The sequence below is a fragment of the Clarias gariepinus genome, chromosome 26 (assembly GCF_024256425.1).
Source record: "Clarias gariepinus isolate MV-2021 ecotype Netherlands chromosome 26, CGAR_prim_01v2, whole genome shotgun sequence".
In the NCBI taxonomy this organism is placed as follows: domain Eukaryota; kingdom Metazoa; phylum Chordata; class Actinopteri; order Siluriformes; family Clariidae; genus Clarias; species Clarias gariepinus.
The window spans coordinates 5,847,842-5,868,296 of record NC_071125.1 but is presented as its reverse complement, the minus strand read 5'-3'; the positions used below and the strand labels follow the sequence as shown (position 1 = coordinate 5,868,296).

Below are 20,455 nucleotides of genomic sequence, written 5' to 3'. Positions count from 1 at the left end.
ACAGTCTTCCTGTGCACAAAACCGGTGATGTCACTAATTAGTTGTTTTAGTCAATTGTTCTAATTAGAATCAGCTGGTTTAGTTAATGGGTGGAACAAATATGTGGCAGGACATTTACTTCCTGAAACCTGGGTGTTCAAAAAAGGACATCAGGACTTCCTGAAATCTGTATGCACAAGGATGACCAAAACTCAGGAAGTGAATGATGAACTTCTGTGGCGAATTTCTGTACATGATGTTCCAGGAAGCAATCAACCAGGCGAGGATCGAGCGAGTGACACCAGAGTACTGCAGACGTCTTTTTAACTGCAGCAGGTTTTAAAGAATAAAGGACTTTGTACAAAATCTTGATTGTTGTATAGCAAATTCACTGCATAAAATATATTTTTTCCCCCTATTATCTTAATTGTCATTATTTTCAATCTTGTGAATGTCTTTAAAGCATTGACTTTTGGCCACTACTGTATATGACCTTTTGTATAAGGAAACATATTAAGCACTAAATAATAGTTTCAGATAAAAACATCATCAAAGCTATCTGAGACCTTTAACAGGCAATTGTCTTCTTGAAACATTTTTCTTATACAGTTTCATGGCAGTGTGCCAAAGAGTCCAATACATATATTAGTTTGAGTCATATTTTGCTATTTTTAGTCTCTTTGAAGTATTAGTTTTTTATTTATATTATTAACGTTTTATTTCTTTACAATGTAGCATTATTGTTGGTAATTGGTGGCTCAGTGAAAGGTCAGGGGTTTGATTCCCGGCCGATGCCCAAACCCAGCCACTGGCTGCAATTCCAGTCCCAAGCCCAGATAAATCAGAAACGGCACCCGGCGTAAAACCTGTGCCAAGCTGGTATGGAGACTGGATGGTCTGCTGTGGTGACCCAATGCTGGGAGCAGCTGAAAGACCAACGATAACAGGATTTCTTCAATAATTTTGTTAATAATACTCTATATATGTTCACTATTCACTATAATATAATGTAGGAGACGTGGCAATAACTCCCAGCCGGGTTCCTGTAATGTGCAATGTTTGTGTACATTTCCCAAAGACAGATGCGTCTCTTTAACAAGTTGGTGACAACCCACTGTATCTGTAGATTTTCAAAGATCAGGCGTTGCACTCGACGAATGTTCACGAGAACGCCTCTGAGAATATAGAATTCCTGAATTCTATATTGTTGATATTTTTTGGTTGCTTTAAAGAATTCTCTAACTGATTTATGTCAGTGTTATGTGACAAATGATTATATCTGTGAAGCATGAATCAACTATCAAGAAATGAATCCTAAAAGGAATCCTAATCTGCAAGCCATTAAAGCAGTGGCTATACTACAGCTCGGGCACTTTGCATTTACAGCTTTTACAGAGCAAAGGGCGAACGTATCATAAGTGATGTATGTACTTAGTAGATATGGCTTATTGCTTTATTATTGCTGGAGCCACATGGGACTCTTGGAACTTTGCCAGTACTAGTGATTACGTAAGGTCCGGGTGAAACACGTAACCGAAAGGAACTCGTGGTGAAATCATTTCTTTGCTTTATAGAGGTAGTTAAAAGTACAAAATGAACAGCGGGATGGATTCATGAGGAAGTCTGAGAACAAAGTGAGACTATTCAGTCTGATAGATGAGTGTAGGACCTTAACTGATATCTATTTTTTATATTTCCATCCATCCATCTTGGAAGCTCTGTAGTCCAACTGTAGACCAATACGTTAAAAATCACAAAAATAAAATGTTTGAAATTCATATAACAGAGCAGAAATGCAGCAGTACTATCCTAAAAAGGTTTAACCCAGCAGAGGGAATATATATATATATATATATATGCATAAAGGTGTATAAAGAATACAAACTGTAATAGTAAAGTGTTTTTACTGTATCTATCTGTGGTGAACACTCAATAATAACAATAAAAAAAGCAGAAGAGAAGGAAGAGACTCCAAACACTAGTAATATATTAAGCCTTATATTAACCTAGTAATAGACTTTCAGAACTCCAGCATGTTGAGATACTAGCTCATAGGTACTAGCTAAGACAAGAGGGAGTAACGTTGATGATCAATGCTCAGGTATAGCACCAAATAAATTACCTTCAATTAAATTTAATTTAAAGTGATGTATCAGTACATTTTAAGGCAAATCAAACTTTTAATTCTGTGAGTATCTTAGTAGTTTTGTTAGGTTGTACTTCTTTTCCTGCATATTATGTTTTATCTTCATTTCTTTATTCAAAACTCTCGTGAACTGATTCTATTGAGGTATTTTTGTTTGCAGTCGAAATGTATATGTTTTTACCTAGATAAAATAAGTTTGTATTACATTAATAGCCAGTTAATAGTTACAGGTTACAGTGATTGTGGTACTATAGTTATTTTGTTAATAATAATAATAATAATAATAATAATAATAATAATAATATTTATTATTTAATTAATAGTAATTATGATTATGATTATGATTAATATTATTATTATTATGCTAATAATAATTTGACAATAATGTTCTTGCAAGAACTGTTCCAGAAAGGCTGACCTCCGCATCTTAAAAAATCAACTGACTATTGTTGTTGTTGCATAATTACTTAATTGTGTTATTTCATGTTTTGAAATCCCCAGTATTGTTGTATAATGCAGTAAATAAAAATTGCGATTGATCCCAAACCAACCCAAAGACAAAGCAAGGACTATAAATACATGGTTTGTTGAGTTTGGCAGCGTGGAAGAACTTGACTGGCCCTAACACAGAGCCTTAACCCCATCGAGCACCTTTGGGATAAACTGGAACAGACTGACCCCATAAATGCTCTACAGGATGAATAGACACGAATTCCCACAGAAACACATCAAAATCTTGTGGACAGCCTTCCAAGAAGAGTGGAAGCTGTTATAGCTGCTTAAGGGGGAACAACTTCATATTAAAGTGTATATATTTTGATACAATGTATATATTTAAGGTATTATTAAACACATTTCTCTATGTTATAACCCATCATGTAGCTGCCACATAGTCTGCAAACTTCTGACAGCTGCTCAGGTTATAAAGTAATTTGATTATGATGTTATAATCGAAACTAACCAGAGAGATGAGTCGGACCTTTGCCTTGTTTAAACAAAACTCTTATTTGAACATATTTGACTAAGAGCGTAAAACATTTAAACACATGCTGTCAAAATGAAACACTTGATGATAAGATAATACTGTTTTTACACTTTATTATTTTTCGATTCAAATTCAAAAAATTAGTGTGGTTGAAGTTACACTGTGTGTTCATAGATGGAAAAAAAATACTCAGCGATCCTTTCAGAAGAATGATCCACACCCAAAGGCCGAGAAAACTCGCCTGCTTTGTCTGTGATGCCAGCTCACAACACATCAGGATAAAGTATTTCAAAATAATCTTATAATTTCATGGACAAAAATAAACCAAGATAATTGTATATACAATAGATCACATTTACAATATTGTTGAATGACACAACTCTGATACAACAAAGCAGAAAGTTACAGGTGAATCACATACAAACTGTAAACCAGTCCATCAGTCATGTCTTATGTTTCACTTCATATGTATGCGCTCTTATTGATCGTGAAAAAAATCAATTAGAAATGCTTTTTGAATGATGCTTAAAAATGGTACTTCATCCATGAAGAAAAAAAACAAGAAAGTTAAAAATATGAGTGTAGTAGAACAAGTTTAACAATGTTTAAAGATTGCAATGCAAGTGCAACGTTTTGCGCTGCAATGATGAGGTACAGTAAGGGAAGCTTAGAGAGACTGATAGAAATAGTTTTAGAAAACTACTAAAACACTGACTTTTAAAAACTTCAAGATAAAGTAATAAACAGATAATTCGCCAAATTAAAGAACAACTCTTGAGCCTTGCAAGTCATTACTGTGAGCCAGGTGAGAGATCATCCAAAGCTCATTCGAATAACAGGCATGAACCTACATTTAGTGTATCTAACTAGCATTATCATCGGCTCTCAGATTCTTAACAATCTTAATCTGGCTCGTGAGATTTGTACGAGATAATGTCCTAGCTGTGTAATGCCAGACAGGCACGCCCAAATGGCACAATAGACCTAAGGACAATTTGTACAATTTACACCCGTCAGCCACAACACTAACTAAACTGCCAGGTAAGTTGAATAACACTGATTATTAATTATAAATCGGTAAACTGGCCAGGTTTGCTCGCCGCAACCAAGGCATTTATGTCTGCGGGGAGCAAAGGCTAGGCTGTCTGGTTCAATCCTGTAGAAAAGTTGAACAAACTGCTGAAAATATGGAAAGCAATAAAAAGGCACCAGAACACCCAGTGAACCAGAGCCTGGCTTAGCAGACAAAGAGTTTAAGGTGGTTGATCCAGCCTCAACATTCCCCAGATCTCGATCTGATTGAGTCTTGAAGGAATGAGCTGGACAAACAAGCCTGTTCAGTGGATGCCCCGCCCCGCAACTCAAAGCACCCAAATGATTGGCCATTAATGTCCCATTGCTAGACACCACAGCACACCCCCAGAGGAGGTAGAGCTGCTCTGATGGCACAATATTGGGTGAAATGTTTTGGGGTTTAATGTCATGGTTGATTGGTGTAAGTCTTAACAACCAACTAACATGTTGTTTAATTCAAAAGTAATCGCATCAACAACATCTCCTTTTTTATTGTGTGCTTATTCCATTCTTATATGCCAATGTTCTCGATTTGAGCTTTGGGCATTGTTTCACTGAATAACAGGAGGTCAATTTACATTCAGAGATTGCTTCCTTGTCAAATCTGGAAATTAATACATTAAATCTAAATAAGACATACTTCCCACTTAGTTAGATTCCAATTATGTTGACAAGATTTTCGAGTGCTACCATAGCTACACCATGTGATCAAAGTATGTAGAGACCTGATTCCTGATTCTCGTCATACAATGGCATAACACAAGAATGTCTTTGTAAGCTTAAGCGTTAAGATTTCTATTCACTAGAACTAGAAGGACCCAAACTTGTTTAACATGGCAGTGCTGCTGTGCACAAAGCGATGACATGGTTTGCCAAGTTTAAAGTGGAAGAACTCAAGTGACCTGCACAGAGCCCTGACTGCAACCCGACTGAACACTTAAGGGATGGATCAGGATTTACCAAACGTCTTTGCTTAACATCAGTGCCTGATAACTTGCAGTTAAATGGGGAGAAAGGCTCGCCAGAAGACTGGAGGTAGTTGTGGGAGATATTCACTGAGCAGATTTGTTTATACAGTATAGCTAGGTGTCCACATACTTTTGGCCATAAACTGTATTTCAGTCAAACTACAAAATATTAACGACATATCTTTGGTGCAAGTAAACCAGTTTTCGTCACGTTTTACACAATTTACTGCTACTTTACCGCACAGCGTACTTAAGTTCAACTTGCTCACTTCAACTGTTTGATTGTTGGCAAATGAGCTGGAGCTGAGATGTGGAGTAGAAGTGCTGGAGCATCTTAAACACCGAATGAAGTGATGCTGTAATCCTATAGGCTTAACTGTGAGTTCCACTACAAAGCCCACAGATATGAGACATGAGACATATGGGAAATGTTCTCTGCTCATTAGCAAGCGCCGAGAGCTGTCTCAGTCTTCTTCACCCTTCCTGATGTCCAACTTCTACCTAACTTCTGAGACTCATACCTTGCCAAAAGCACAGTTCTGCATTTTAAATATGTCCTTTGCCCTGTGTGCAGACTTGATTCTTCATTAAAAACGTGACTCTTGATGGCTAAGCAATACTTTTTTTAACCAGGAGTAAGAGTCAGAGCAAATGCTTTGGAAAAAAGGATACTATCCTTGAATTTGCACCATCCATTCACCTAAAAAGTTTGCTTTAAGTTGAGGTGGTGATTCACCTACATTCTGTTCTGGTTCAGCCAATTCATGAAGCTGATTATCACATATAATGTCACTTATCATGCACTTCCTGTTATATTCCAGGGGGTCTGGTAGGATTCCTGGTACCCAGTTTTCTCTATAGTTTGCTGTAAAGTCAGATAACAGGACTTTGGAAATAGTTTCAGTGGAGTGTATCTCCAAGCAGCTCGGAGGAACACCATTTGGTAAATAGGATTTCCTGTAATCCAAACTTGATCCATTGTCTGGCCAGTTGGACTCATCCAGAGAGACAAGATCTGTCAGCAAAAGAGTCCTCTCTCCACTCGCCGCAAGAGGTGTGATCTCTGAGTTGGGGAATTCTAAGCCGAAGAACGCCAGTTTCCCGTTGACACCACGTGACACTGGCAGCATCAAGGAGTCTGGCTTTATCATGCCCAGGTCTTTTCCTGGTTCTGCAGGAGGTGTGACCTGGAATAGATCCTCTTCTGTTAAAGGAGACAAGTCAGGGCTTATGGAGTCTCCTAACCCACTGTCGATATCACAACTGGACTGCCCTCGATCCCAGGTTTCCTTCCTGCCCATCACCAAGCTATAACTAGTAAAGGATCTAGCACTCTGGCCACTGACTGGTCCCACCTGTTCATTAGTGTATGAATGGCTGTGCCAGTCTTGGTTACGGTAGTCTTGGGCTGCGTAACCTGCAGGGCTCACAGCTTTCGACTTCCTCAGGACATCAGGCAAGGCAAGGTCCGATTTTTTGCCATTCCATTGAGATGCAGGGTATACCTTCACGTTGGTTATCTCCAATTTGGGCTCCAACTTGAAAATAGGAGGGGGATTAATCGACATGATCTGTTACAAAAAAGAAAAGAAAAGAAGTATAAATTTAACGTTTAGTCCATTTTAACAAATAAAATGTATTTTAAATGGTTTTATCGATTTAGTGAAATCCTTTCCTTTGAGTTTACGTTCAGTTCAACCTTGGATCAAAACTACCTACGGTATGTGGGTATGTGGGAAACGACCACATAGAGAAATCACAATACTGTATGTATGCTGTATTTCTCTGTACTCTTAAAAGAATGAAAAATTATTTACTGGGTATTTGCAACCAAGATGAATCTATCGTCAGAGTAGTGTCGTGCGGAGTATATTGGAAATGTGTTATGCCATATTCAAAAAATTCCTTAAAACTGAGAGCCTGTTAATAATACAGGTGTGTTTCATAGATGTTTGCTTCTAAACATAGTTTTTTGAGCAGGTTCTTATCATTAATGTCTTATTATTAAGGTCATGATAGGTAGGTATTAATAGTATGAAGGCAATTTCAATGTTGTTGTTACAGTAGTCTTTCACCATAGGAGACCAACAGATCAGCACGCAGATCAGCGCTTGGCACAGGTTTTATGCCGGATGCCTTTCCTGATTCAACCCTCCCATTTATCCGTGACCAGCACTACATCCCGTAGCTGAGGTTTGTTTGCATGTTTGTAATGCCTGTTTGCAAATGTATTTTTTGAATCATCCCAGACAGTCATGTAAAGGTACCTTCGGAACATGACTCTGAACACTGAAAACTTTTTGCATGTAAATACTGACATGTCCTACAGTATGACTTAAATCTGCTAATCTGAATATACTTTAAACTTAAAAAAAAAAAAAAAAACATAAGTCACTTAAAATACTTTTTAATGTATTGGCATAGTGATAGAAGATTTTACGTTTGTAAGAGCAGCTGGGGTAAAGGGAATGGTGACTGTGTTGGCTAAGGCTCTATGTTGTTGATTTGGAGATCTGAGGATCTGAGTCTGAGCTCCAACGTTGGTGGGTGGTTACAGCCCATACTATGCATGCAGTGCGGGTCCCAAGTCTGGTTAGAAAAATGGAAGGGGTTGCATCAGGAAGGGCATCCGGTTAAAAACCTGTGCCAAGGCTTGTGCGGATTGGATGGTCTACTGTGGCGACCCCTTGATGGGAGCAGCTGTGGTGTGTGTTGCAACTGTGGTTTTTCCAACATCGCTCTGAACCCTGAGTCTACTGTACTTTAAGTCTTGGAACATTCCAATCTGTCCAGCTAGAACAAAACCAGTTTTTTTTGTGCTAATAGTATAAACGGTGAACATGCAGTGTACTGTATAAAGTTTGGATAAAAAACAAAAAAAACAAAAAAAACAATCAAAAAAACAAACAAAAAACTTTGCTTTTATACTGTATATATAATTGCATTAGTCACTAACATAAAAAAAACTTAGATCAAGAATATTGGCTAGCGTCCAAAAAATACACATAAGCTCTATAACAAAGGTGTGCATAAGCAAAGCACATTCCTCTTTAACCTGTCATGAAACACACACACACACACACACACACACGCACACGCACACGCACACGCACATGCTCGCACGTACAATCCTACAGCCTGTCAGTGCCAGGAAACTGAGTAAGCACTCCTTCCAGGTATACCAACAAAGAGAACTTTTTAGTACAGCTTCCTGATAGAAAGAACGCAGAATGCTTTACCAGCGCCTTGGGCAGGTTCCTTTTCCTTGTGACGTACTGCTGGCACAATATCAGCGCAAAGGTGATCAGGAGAAAAACAGCCACCAACCCAGACACGATGAAGACAGGAATCCAGGGCTTAGCTGCAGCTGGGGAGCAGCAAATATGGTCGAAATTAGGGCACACTGTATGTTCACTCATTATTAAGATCAAATTTTAGCACAAGCAAAAGTGATAAGGTGCTGATATAGTAGGTTAGTCTTGGGTCAGCATGATAACGCTCTAGATAAATGAAATGTGTCATGTGGTTCTCTGTATAGCATTAAATGAAACCTGATGGCCTATACAGTAAGTGACTAATATAAATAATATACTGTATAGGCGTGATATAAAGGCATATCTAATCTGGCTGGTTTTACATGACGTATGCGCTTTCAACATTTCCATAGTGACCTGAATCAACAAACACGCCTGTATTTGTTTTATTTACCTGGCAAAGTCCTACAGAAGGTGGTGTTTTCACTCTGGCCTTTTATGGAGGGATGTGTGAGCTTGTAGTACACGACACCGCAGTACTCGGTGTTCGCGTCTAAATGACTCAGTGTGATCGTCCCAGTCTCGTTCTCATACTTCTGTAAAAGAGATACGCCATTCTATCACTCTATCACATAAGAAATTTTACAGGATGTATTATAGGTTACTATGGTAAACTATAGTACATACCATAATATGCAGTACCGCAATATTATCGTAGTACTTCAGATATTCCCATGGTACTCACCATAGGACTTTATAGAATACCAGGAAATGTACTGTGACATATTTATGGATATTGAGGTAGTACAGTGGTATGTACAACTTATTGTGTACCAAAGTTCAGCAGGTATTTAATATGATTGTATATACTGTACCATGTTAGATATGTTAGTATGTACTCCTGGTATGGTATACTGTAGTACAGGCAGTGCCATATTACTGTATGTAATACACCATAGTATTAAATTAATATAATGGTACCATACTATAGAACTATTACTATTATGGTACATAAACATGTATAACATACACTATATGGACAAAGTATTTGGCCAAACCTGTTAATTATTGAATTCAGGTGTTTCAATCAGGTCCCTTATCTCTAGTGAAGGTCAAACTTAATGCTTCAGCACACCAAGACATCTTGGACAATACTTTCAGTTTGAGGAAGGTCTTTCTATTCCAACATGACCGTGCCCCAGTGCACAAAGCAAGGATTATAAAGACATGATGTGGAAAAACTTGACTGGCCCTAACACAGAGCCCTGACTTCAACACCATCGAGCACCTCTGGGATAAACTGGAATGGAGATTGTGAGCCAGGCCGTTTCGTTCAACATCAGTGCCTTACCTCATCAATAATCTACAGAATGAACAGGCACAAATTCCTATAGTAACACTCCAAAATCTTGTGGACAGACTTCCAAGAAGAGTGGTAGCTGTTATAGCTGCTAAAGGAGGACCAACTACATATTGATGTATATGCATTTGGATACAATGTCATTACAGGTTTAGGGAAATACTTGTCCATATTGTGTACCTGGTAGGAGTTCCATAGTACTATACTTCAGTACATGGTAGAACCACAGATATACTATCTGTTCTTTAGTATGAAAGTTTGTACCAGATACTGTATGGCAGATAGATGGCTAGCTCAGGATTTCAGAATTTCAAAAATTAGCTGGCGGACTTGGGTAAGTTAGGTAATAATTTTGAGTGATGATCAAAACTAACATTTTATGATTAAATGTAAAAATATTTAAATGAATATGTTGACCTAATATAGGATATTTTTTCACTTAAAATTTTGTCTAAGGAATTTATTTTTAGGTTATAATTCATTCAATTGTGCGTTTTTTTCAATGTTTGTTTCAATTTTTTCCAATTTTTTCTTCTCGACAGGTAATTAGTTATCACTTGGCACAAATTATTTGAAAATGCTATATGTTTACATCATGCCACTGTTGAAAACCATAACCAGTTCGGCAGCTAAATAGCTTTAATAAAAATTGGATAGAATATAAACACAAAATGCCCTTAGCTATTTATGTCTCTAATATGCATATCTCAAGGTATTCTGCTCAACAACACTAAATTACAATATACAAATATACATTCACTACATGGCATTACATTATGTTAATATGCATCTACTGTATACATCACCTTTCCAGCTTCAGACTTCGGGTGTGTGAGACTGACAAAGTAATTAACAGATGATTGCCCAGATTTATGGCACATTTCGAAGCAAGTGATCTCCTGAATTGAGCGGTTCTGGGGCCCCATGGGAGTTTTGAGTGTTACGATGAGAGAGGACTCGAGTGTTTCCACGGAGAGCGTTGGAGCTTCCAGAGAAGCTGTTAATGACAATAAAAAAAAAAAAGCAAAAGTAAGAAAAAGAGATAAGGAAGGAAATAATAGGCAAAATTTTTTGTCATAAAATCTAAAATAATCTAAAGTAAGATATGGGCGTTCAAGTTAAACCGGGACTTTTGATTGTGCGAAATAACAGAACACAGTTAGGAAAGTAAAAATTTCCTGTATTTCTTTATATAATCCCCCGCTACACTAATGTACTTATCCCAGTGTTTCACTAGTGCTTGGATACCATCGAGGTAGAAAATTTTCCCAGCATGCCAAAACCATGGTCATACCGCCTGCTTCATGTCTAAATCGCTGGCCTCCCAGGAACCGCTTTATTGCCCCGGAAATGTATGGCTTAAAATGAATGACTTCAAGCTGAAATTCTTTAATATGTAAGTGGTGTTGGTGAACGATTATGTGCACTGTACAGTTCCCACAGACAGATTATCCATTGGCTCCGAGCTACCACAGCTGGGCTTCTCATTCATGGATGTACAGCTTTCTTTAAAATATTTGCAGCGTTAAAATGGCTAATAGTCTCATCACCGGACTGTGCTCGAAATCTTCTTGAAATCGGTTTTACACCTTCATTCAAAAGACATTTTATCCCGGTTTGACTTAAACGCCCCTGGTAGATAAACAGTTATTTATGTAATACAAAATGATGTATGTAATTAAAAAGTATAGTTTAAAAATAGCCTCACGCTTTTCTGAGAGCACTAAATGCCTCAATTCGCCAAGGCATGACTCGTTAGCCATGATTTTGACGAAATATTTAGAGCGGATGTCCGTCATCACAGAGCTGAGATCACAGAAAGTTTCAGAGATGTTCTGGCATTCAGTCATCAGCGTGGGTGTTTCTCCATATCTGTAAGGAACAGAATCATGACATCAGCAATGACGAGGAAAATTGGTTACATTTAATGCATGCAGTATTAATAGATTTATGGTTACATTTAATACATCAGACAGACCAAAATAATGCAACAGTTGGTATCCGTGCCAGTGTCTCATTTCTTTCTCATGAATTTACTGTTAATAAGGGACAGCAAACTTTGCACCATTGTTACCAGTGAGGATTACAAAATGCTAAGACTGAACCCTCCTTAATATAAAATATCAGAACGTTATCGAATGCACATTCTTAATTTGTTAATGTCTCACGCATGTCTTAAACAAGAACATGGAAAATAATTCTGACCATCCAGAACAGAGAATTCCACAGCACTTTGTAGTCGATTTTCAAAAGAAACAGACACTCCTTGAAAATTGTACAACTAGTTCTTTTTTTCGGTTGGAACAAAAATAGACTGATCTGAGAGATAAAGTGAGAGGGCACAACACAGCTGCACATCACTGTATCAGTGTTAGTTATCAAAAGCATCTCTCCACACACTCAATTCTTCCTGAGGTGCAATGGAGAAAGAGCTTTGGAGATTAAATTACACTCTAAACAGAGCATTTGTTTTTGACGTAAAAGGAAATATCAAATGGTAAAAGTCCCAAAGGTCCTGGGTGGCATCATGTAACCACCGACCTGATAGCGGTGCTTGCTCTTAGTCGCTTGTGAAAGGCTGATTATTATTTGATGAGGTCAGTAAGGTTGATTGGAACCAAAGGAAACACTGGAATCTGAGAAGAAATAACAAGCCATTAGGAGGCAACCAGACACGGGTGTACACAGCACTGAGGATGTGATGCCTCGAAGTAATCTTAGCAACGAGTATTTCATATTGCCATTCCATTGTTGGGGAAGTCTCTCAGCTTCTTAAATGCAATCAAAATTCGAACCGTGTACTGTAGCTTCTCAAACAGCCTGAGAAAGTGCATTTGAATTCTCGGACAACCTACTGTACTGTATGTGGCTTTGCTCATGGCTCATGGAGAAGATAAGTTTCATTCTAACAGCAGGTTGTTGTTGTTTTTTTTTCTTCACTCCAGCACCTTCTACTTCTTCTTCTTCTTGTTTTTTCTCCCTTAAAGTCAATTCTTTGAATTACAAAAGCCGAACTCTGTCACTATTATTTAGGCTGCCAAAGGGAGCTCTTTGGAGAGCATCTTTTTTGAATAGGAAGAAAAGAATAGAAGGATAAACAACAAAAGCACATGTGTCTGAACCCCACCACTCAGAAAGAAAAAGGAAAAGCTTGACAAAAGAGAACGCTGAACATAGATGAATCACTTAAATGCACAATTAAAAACAACTACCTTCATTGACAAAGCTAAGAGTTTCGGTTCACGTCCATGTTCTCAGCTAGCTGTCTTGGCTTGGCTTCAAGCTGCGTGTGAAGCAAGAAATAATTACATTCTGTGTAGGCAAGGACACTTGAATGTAGGGCGATCACGTGAACGTTTTCTAAGATGGACTCCTGATAAAAGAGACCAAAGGGCAAAATGGGAGGGAAATGCCCTCAAGGAAAGGGTCATAAGATCAAGATGAATGATCACAGATGGAAAAATATAGCTAGATGAATCCAGAATACTAATAATAGCTGAAGCAAAATCTGTTATCAGTCACTATAGGACAGATTTAACACACCCAACTCAACACTGAGATATGGAACAATCAAAAGGATAAGAAATTAAAAGATGGAGTAGTCAACATAATATTCAGACAATCAGGAGGGCCTCAGTGGGTTACTGATCGGAAGGACGCGGGTTTAAACCCCACCACCATGAAGTTGTCACTGTTGAGTAAGGTCCCTAACTCTTAACTGTTCAGATGTATAATGAGATAAGAATGTAAGTCACTGTGGATATGGGCTTCTGCCAACTGCAGAAAGATGTTAATCTGGGAATTCCCAGATTCTCAACAAGTTCTTGCTCTGCCACATACACTGAAGTCTGAGAGAAGGAACACATCCGAAGCTTCTTGTGCTTCACTTTCTGTAAATACCCAATTGTTTTACTAAGAGGAAACTTCATTAATAATTGAGAAAACGCTATTGATGAAGTGTCCTGTTAGTCTGTGGCCAGGGATTAAGAACGCTATTCTTTTTTTCCGTGAAAGCAATTGTTTTCCTGAGCTAATGTCTTCAATCCTCTAGTTACTTTTCAGTCCAATATACTGTCTTCATGCACAAAACAAGATGGTTTATGTTAAGAATATTTAGATGAAGTATGGGCAATTTGTATTGATATATTTCAATAATATATTTTGTTGGGTTTACAACCAGACCACAGTCTACCAGTTTACAATCCCTATGCTGTTTCACAAGGCAGACATAAGAAGCGTCCTTGGCAAAGTATGGGGGTGCACTCGCGAGTGGTAAAGTTGTGCCATTTGTGTACTCTGCATCAGATGTTCCCTTTCTGAGCACCGTCGCCTTGCACCTCGAGGGTCCGGGTTTGATTCCCGCCTCAGGGTCTGTGTGTGGGGGGTTTTGCTTTGTGGGTTTCCTCCTACAGGCCAAAGACATGTAATTGGAGTTCCCAAAGTTCTGAGTGTGTGATTGTTGGCTGGATGTGTTACCATGGTCGCAAAAATAGGAATAAATACAATGATCACCATTGGCCTCCACAGTCCCTATTGGACTGTCAAGTGGTTCCTTGATGGATGGAATTTCAGATATTTTAAGGTTTTTATTTTTTTATTTTTTTTTTTTATTATAAATATTATAGTTATTAGAAAATCTGTAATAGGAAGACATGCTGTAATAGATTTTAACATTCTATAGTTATAATTTTAACATTATAAGTTTTTTTTAATGGTTTAAAATAAATAAATAAATAAATAAATATGAGTATAGAATTTGTCTGTTTATCTACTTTTACCTTGATTTAAATCTATGCTTAGATATCATTTCTTTCCCCCTTTTCCCTGTCCTTCTCTAATATTTGTGCACCACACATACTGTAGAGTTTTGTAAAAAAAAAAAATAAAAAGGGTAAAACCAGGTAGAAAATATGTATTCATGTATTTTAGTAGGCTATAATGTACAGAAACCATCTCACAACAGTTTTATCTAAAAACAAAGCCTAAAAAAAGATTTCTATACAATAGTTTCTATTACACCGACTATATTGCAGTGATAGAACAAGAAACAAGTGCTAGTTCATTGCCTGGAGAGATTTTCTTATCATAACCCACACAGTATAATATAACGATATCTTGTTCAAGGCTGAATTGAAAAATAAATAAATAAATAAAATAAATAAATAAATAAATAAAATCATGAGCTTGGGTGCCCCTGGGAGATTTTGTGAGGATGTAACAATAGGATAGTATTCCATGATTGCTAAGGCTGAAATGAATATGAAATTATAATCATAAGAATGAATGGGAGATTATAATGTTAATACTAATATACGGATATACCTATAAATATGCTCTAATGAGCATAAATCGGAGAAATTTAGAAAAACATCGGAGTTGCAATGAGACACCAGCATTAAAACAGCTGTAGCTGCTCGGGATGTACGGTGGGTTTTGTACATAACAAATAAGAAATTTTATGTTTGAATTTTAATCTCCCAAATATGTTTAAATTCCCAAATCTGATAAGTCAGATGATGTTGATTAATGCTCTATAATAACAATTCTAGCTGCACAGTTTTATATTTATTACATATACATTATTGTTTTCTTAGTAACTGCTCACTTGTGGACGCTACAGAAAATATAATAAAAACCTTATCATTATAAACTGGTCTGAAAAATTTGTTTAACCATTTTTTTTGTTGATATGGTGAGTTTTTTTTTTCTTTTGTAAGGAGATTGTGTTATTTTACTTTAATGGAAGGAGTCTCCAGTGTCAATGCTTTGTAATTGTCAGGGGTAAGGCTTGGAGAGTTAAAGGATGGAGACATTTCTCAAAGTTTCTTAACAGCAGCCCAACATAAATGATTCGTACCCCTTAAACTTTTTAATTTTGTGAATAAAAATCGAAAAGAGTGTGGCGTGCATTTGCATTCTGCCCCCTTTGCTCTGATCCCCCTAAACAACTCCTAAACATCTTTCATTATTTTAGATAGGAACCCATTACACTCACTCATTATATCTGACGGTGTAGCGAACTTCTCGGCCTTGGATTTTCACTTCATCCCAGTGGAGCCTGCTGTGAAAATTGCGGGACTCAAAATACACTTTTGTCATATTGCAATCTTCGCACCAGGAGCCCCCTAAAAAAAAGAGAAGAACAACACAAAGAAGGAAGACAATGAGGTTCGATTTAGAAAATATACAGAGAGCACAGAATCAATCAAATTGCAAGAACTCCAGAATAAAGTTACTCTAACGCTTATGATCTATATAATAAGCACAAAAGTCTAAATAGTGGTTATGCGTTAAGGTCACACACACACACACAGCATTAATCTCAGGCTTAGCTTTGCCATTCAGTGGTATAGCAGGTAATGTAGTGAAAAGGCCCGCACTAATCCTTCTTGTCAGGCCGCAGTCCTTCCATATTTAATCCTCACTTGCTGTAACTGGGTCACAAACATCTGTTCTTCATGACAAAAAACAAGCATCCTTGAGTTTTGTCTGGGAAAACTGATAGATCCTTCGGGCTTTATTGCTATGCTGTATAAGGCATTAATCGTCACTTTAATAAATTATTGACGTAGTTCTCATTAGTCATAAGCATCGATTAATTATGTTATATTTTCAATATTTAATTGTCACATTAAAGCACAAATCTTATGTGTGCAGGTTGAGGAGGGATATGATGACGGAGTTCAGCACAGTGTTAAAGATTACCATAACAAAGCAAGATTACAACATCTGGTACAACATAATAATGCAGCAAAAATAAAATAACCACTCTGGAAAATTACTGTTACAAAAAATGCAATTAAAAATACCAAAATCACTAGCATAACTCAAAAGTCTAGACACTGCTAAGTCTAGTTCCTACGTTGGATGTCTTAAATCCCCTTAAAACACACTTTACCATGCTTGGACCAAATCCATAATGTAAGTCGTTAATCTGGCGCTAGCAAGTTCACACAAATCCAGCATTTTGACACTTAAGTTTAAAATATCGCACCGAAATTTTTTACTATCGAGGCTCAGACAGACAAACTGATGGACTGGTGGGAAAAATCATAGAAAGCCAAATACTAAACCTCGAGTTCCTGAACATGATAATTATGTAGTCGAAAAAAAAAAAAAAAAAGAAGAAAGTTCTAGATGTTTGACCCACAGTAGCTGTGACATTGACTCTGTTTGCATCAAATCCAAAACCTAATCAGCTCATCTGCTGGTTTCAATTAGCTATAATTCCAGAATACTTCTCTGCCATAAATCGTATCTTGATTTATGGATTAGCACAAAAATTACTAAACTGTAAATTACAACATTATAAGGTGAAATCCAGGACAAGTAAATAAACAAATAAACCTCCAACTCGACCTCAACACCAAATAAAATAACCACACCACAAAATAACGACCAAGTCTAGAAACAGGACACAAATTGATAAACTCATAACAAAATGAACAAACGACAGAACAAAATCTAAAAAACACAAAACAAATTAGGCAAAACATCACAAAAACTAACAAGCTGAGAAAACAACATCAGCACGTCACTAAATGAACCTGAAACAGCAACAACAATCTTTTTTCCACATCCCACAAAAATCTAAAGAGCAACAACAGCGTTCTCAACACACACATAACCAAAAACCACAAAACAAATTGGGAAAGTCATAAGAAAACAAGCACAAAAACTATCACACAATACACAAAGAAACAAACTAAACCACAAATTACCTCAACACCAAACAAAACAATCACAAAACAGAATAACAATCAATTCGGAAAAAAACAAGAAAATAAAATCCAAAACATTAAACAAATGAAAAAACCCATAACAACATCACCAGAACCACAAAACGAAATCTAAAAACAGAAAAAACTAATTGGCCAACACATCAGAAAACTGACATGCTGAGAAACAAAATCAGCGCATCACAAAATAATTCTGACATAGCAACAACAATTGTTGTCAAAAACTAAATTACTGTGAAAGTAAACGAACAAACAAAAAAATCCCCAAAGTGACCTAAACACCGAGCAAAATAATCACAAAACAAAATCCAAAAACGTTAAAATGCAAAAGGAGGGTATGTTACTCCTTTTACTATTTTGAGCATCAAACAAAAATCAAAAATGTAAATACTACTAAACAAATAACTCCCCCTAAAATCTAAAAACACAACAAAAATCGACTTGCAACAAAACGAAAACCACTACAAAAATCGACCATGCAAAAGAAATGCAACTTACTGTACCATGCCATAAAATAAAATTATTGTGTCACACAATGAAACAAAACGAATATCAATGTAAAACAAAACAACATGCATACCACAAAAAAACCATTTATAATTAAAGAAACCAAATTAAAGACAAAAAAAGCAAATTAACATTGTAGAAATTTAAACAAATTATCAGAATAGAAATTTCCCCTTTTCAATAGCTGTAAAGAAAATCTACAGGCAACTGATCAATTTAAAACCATTGTGTGTTTGAGGAGTTACAGAAGCACGCAGTCTACAATTTATAGCTAACTGAATAAGCACACATACAAAGGTACGCAATGGTCTTATTAGCGCTGTATAATATGAAATAAAGTTTATTCACGCAGTATGAAAGGCACCTTAATTACCGCAGCACTTTACTGGGCTTTAAACACCCCAGAGTGCCATACAGTTAAACACATTGTAGAAAGTCAAACTTTAGCTGAAATCACACAGAGGCAACAATAGGTATTAATATTCCAACAGTATAATCGGGACATTTGCATGTTATGTTTATTCAATAAAGCATATAATTTAGGATGTTTGTTTTTCCAGCACCTGACTTGTGCAAAGTAGGAGAAAAAAAAAAGAAAACGAAAATTCTCCTCAAGGGCATGGCTGGAGCTGTTTCAGTTTAGCAGCATGATGTTTTTAAGACGAATGCATCAGTCACTGTCATGAGAAAACATTTTCACTGCCGTGTCCCTAAATTTCCTGGTGTTGTCATATTTAGTTTTACGACGTGGTAATATTATAGCAGTACCTCTCAGCCAGACGGTAAAAAGTGATATGTTAGAAAATGAAAAATTCAGTCAAATTTATCGGAGGTTTCTTGAAACAAACCAAATATAAGATTAAGCTTTAAAAACATTTTAGGCGTGAATATCTTGTTATGTTGGCAGATAATGTTCCTTCCTTTAGGAAATGAATTAAGGGATTAATAAAGTTCTAATTATTATTAATTATTATTATTATTATTATTATTATTATTAATTATTAATTAATTATTAATTATTAATTATTATTATTAATTATTATTATTATTAATTATTATTATTATTATTATTATTATTATTATGAATGCAGATGACTAGCTAAATTATCTGCCTCCATGCTTAAAAATTAAGACAATCTCTCTAGTAAAATAGCTTAATCATCTTATATTCGGTCTGTGGCAATCATATATTAAGAGACTTTAGATAAATTTGACTAGATTTAAAATATTTTCAATTGCTTAGGTATTACTTTTTGCATTGCACATTTAAGCATTCACACTGATGAGTGATAAAATGAAAAAAAAAAAAAAAGCTTATGAGGATTTTTTTTGTTGGATCTATCTCAATATGCAAAACAATCTCATTAAAACATTGCTCATTATGTACAACAAAATATGCAAGTTCTTGCTAGCTACAGCAATACCTTCTATAATTCTGTATCGGATTTTTTTTTTATCAATATGTACTAATATGTTGCTTAATATTTTAAATAACATGTTTTTCATTTCAATTAATCAATCTAAAAAATGTAAAAAAAAAAACCCCAAAAAACATAATCAAACAAAAGAGGTACTTGCGGGAAAAAATCATTCTCAATTCACAGTGTTGGACTTTAAAGATTTAGCCAGTCTGAGGGCTAATTAGAGTTAGGGTTTTAGCAGAGCTGTCTAGAAAGCTAAGGTTGTGTAACCTTTTATTAATTGAGGTAGCAATGCTGAACCCGTGTCCCATTTTTACTTTTATTTAAAAGGTTGCAAAATGCTTTCTGAATTGATTGAAAAATTTACATTTTGATATAATTTATGCAACTAATTTTACCCAAAATGTACATTTCATCTACTTTACAGTATGCAATACTGTATATATAAAATGTTTCTTTTCTTATTCAAGTCATGTTTAAGTCACCATAATAATGTATTAGTTTAAATAAGAGAAATAAAGATCAAAGTGAAAGTTCTACAGAACAGAAACGCACCTGAAAACCAGAGAAGCAGGAAAAGTGCTCTGAGAGTCCACATATCCAGAGTCATCGCAGAGCTCAAGAAAACATGAAAAAAATAGGAAAAAAAAGAGAGAGACCAAAGATTTTGATTTCCCTCAAAGGACTTCATGGATATTCAGCGCATGTTCCATCGGAATCAGGACATCTTTTAGTCTTCTTTGGCTGCCCTGAGCTCTGTCTTCTATCTGTGTTTCATCACTGAAGAATCCAGCATAAAGAACTATCCTTTAGCAGTGTGCGGTATGTGTGTGTGTGTGTGTGTGTGTGTGTGTCTGGGTGTGCGTGTACAGGTGAACTTTGGAGCCACCTTCATTTTTTTTCTGCTGCTTTTCTCCTCCCACTGAGTCTTGTTCTTGTCTTTCAGGTTTTTATTGGGTAATAAAGGCACCTGGAATGTGTCTTTCTTTAGAAAGGAGAAAAGGAAAGTGAAAGAGCCCCTA

At 36.3% G+C, this 20,455-nt stretch overlaps 1 protein-coding gene across 1 annotated transcript; it reads right to left on the bottom strand.

The window, feature by feature from the left end:
- Window positions 1-3,667: 3,667 nt before the first annotated feature.
- On the bottom strand, window positions 3,668-20,250 carry ifnlr1 (interferon lambda receptor 1). The gene is made up of 7 exons (XM_053488055.1): window positions 19,989-20,250; window positions 15,762-15,891; window positions 11,475-11,638; window positions 10,573-10,763; window positions 8,861-9,002; window positions 8,392-8,519; window positions 3,668-6,723 (listed from the first exon to the last, which is right to left on the bottom strand). The coding sequence occupies exons 1-7, from the start codon at window positions 20,122-20,124 to the stop codon at window positions 5,824-5,826; spliced, it is 1,791 nt and encodes a 596-aa protein (XP_053344030.1). The 5' UTR covers window positions 20,125-20,250; the 3' UTR covers window positions 3,668-5,823.
- Window positions 20,251-20,455: the final 205 nt, after the last annotated feature.

Excerpts from the sequence above, each read along its gene's own strand:
- ifnlr1 (XM_053488055.1), bottom strand. The coding sequence starts at position 20,124 with ATGAAGTCCTTTGAGGGAAATCAAAATCTTTGGTCTCTCTCTTTTTTT. Across the intron at positions 11,639-15,761 it reads TACACCGTCAGATATAATGA|ATATGGAGAAACACCCACGC; the intron begins GTGAGTGTAATG and ends TGTTCCTTACAG. Across the intron at positions 10,764-11,474 it reads TTTAGTGCTCTCAGAAAAGC|CTTCTCTGGAAGCTCCAACG; the intron begins GTGAGGCTATTT and ends TGTCATTAACAG.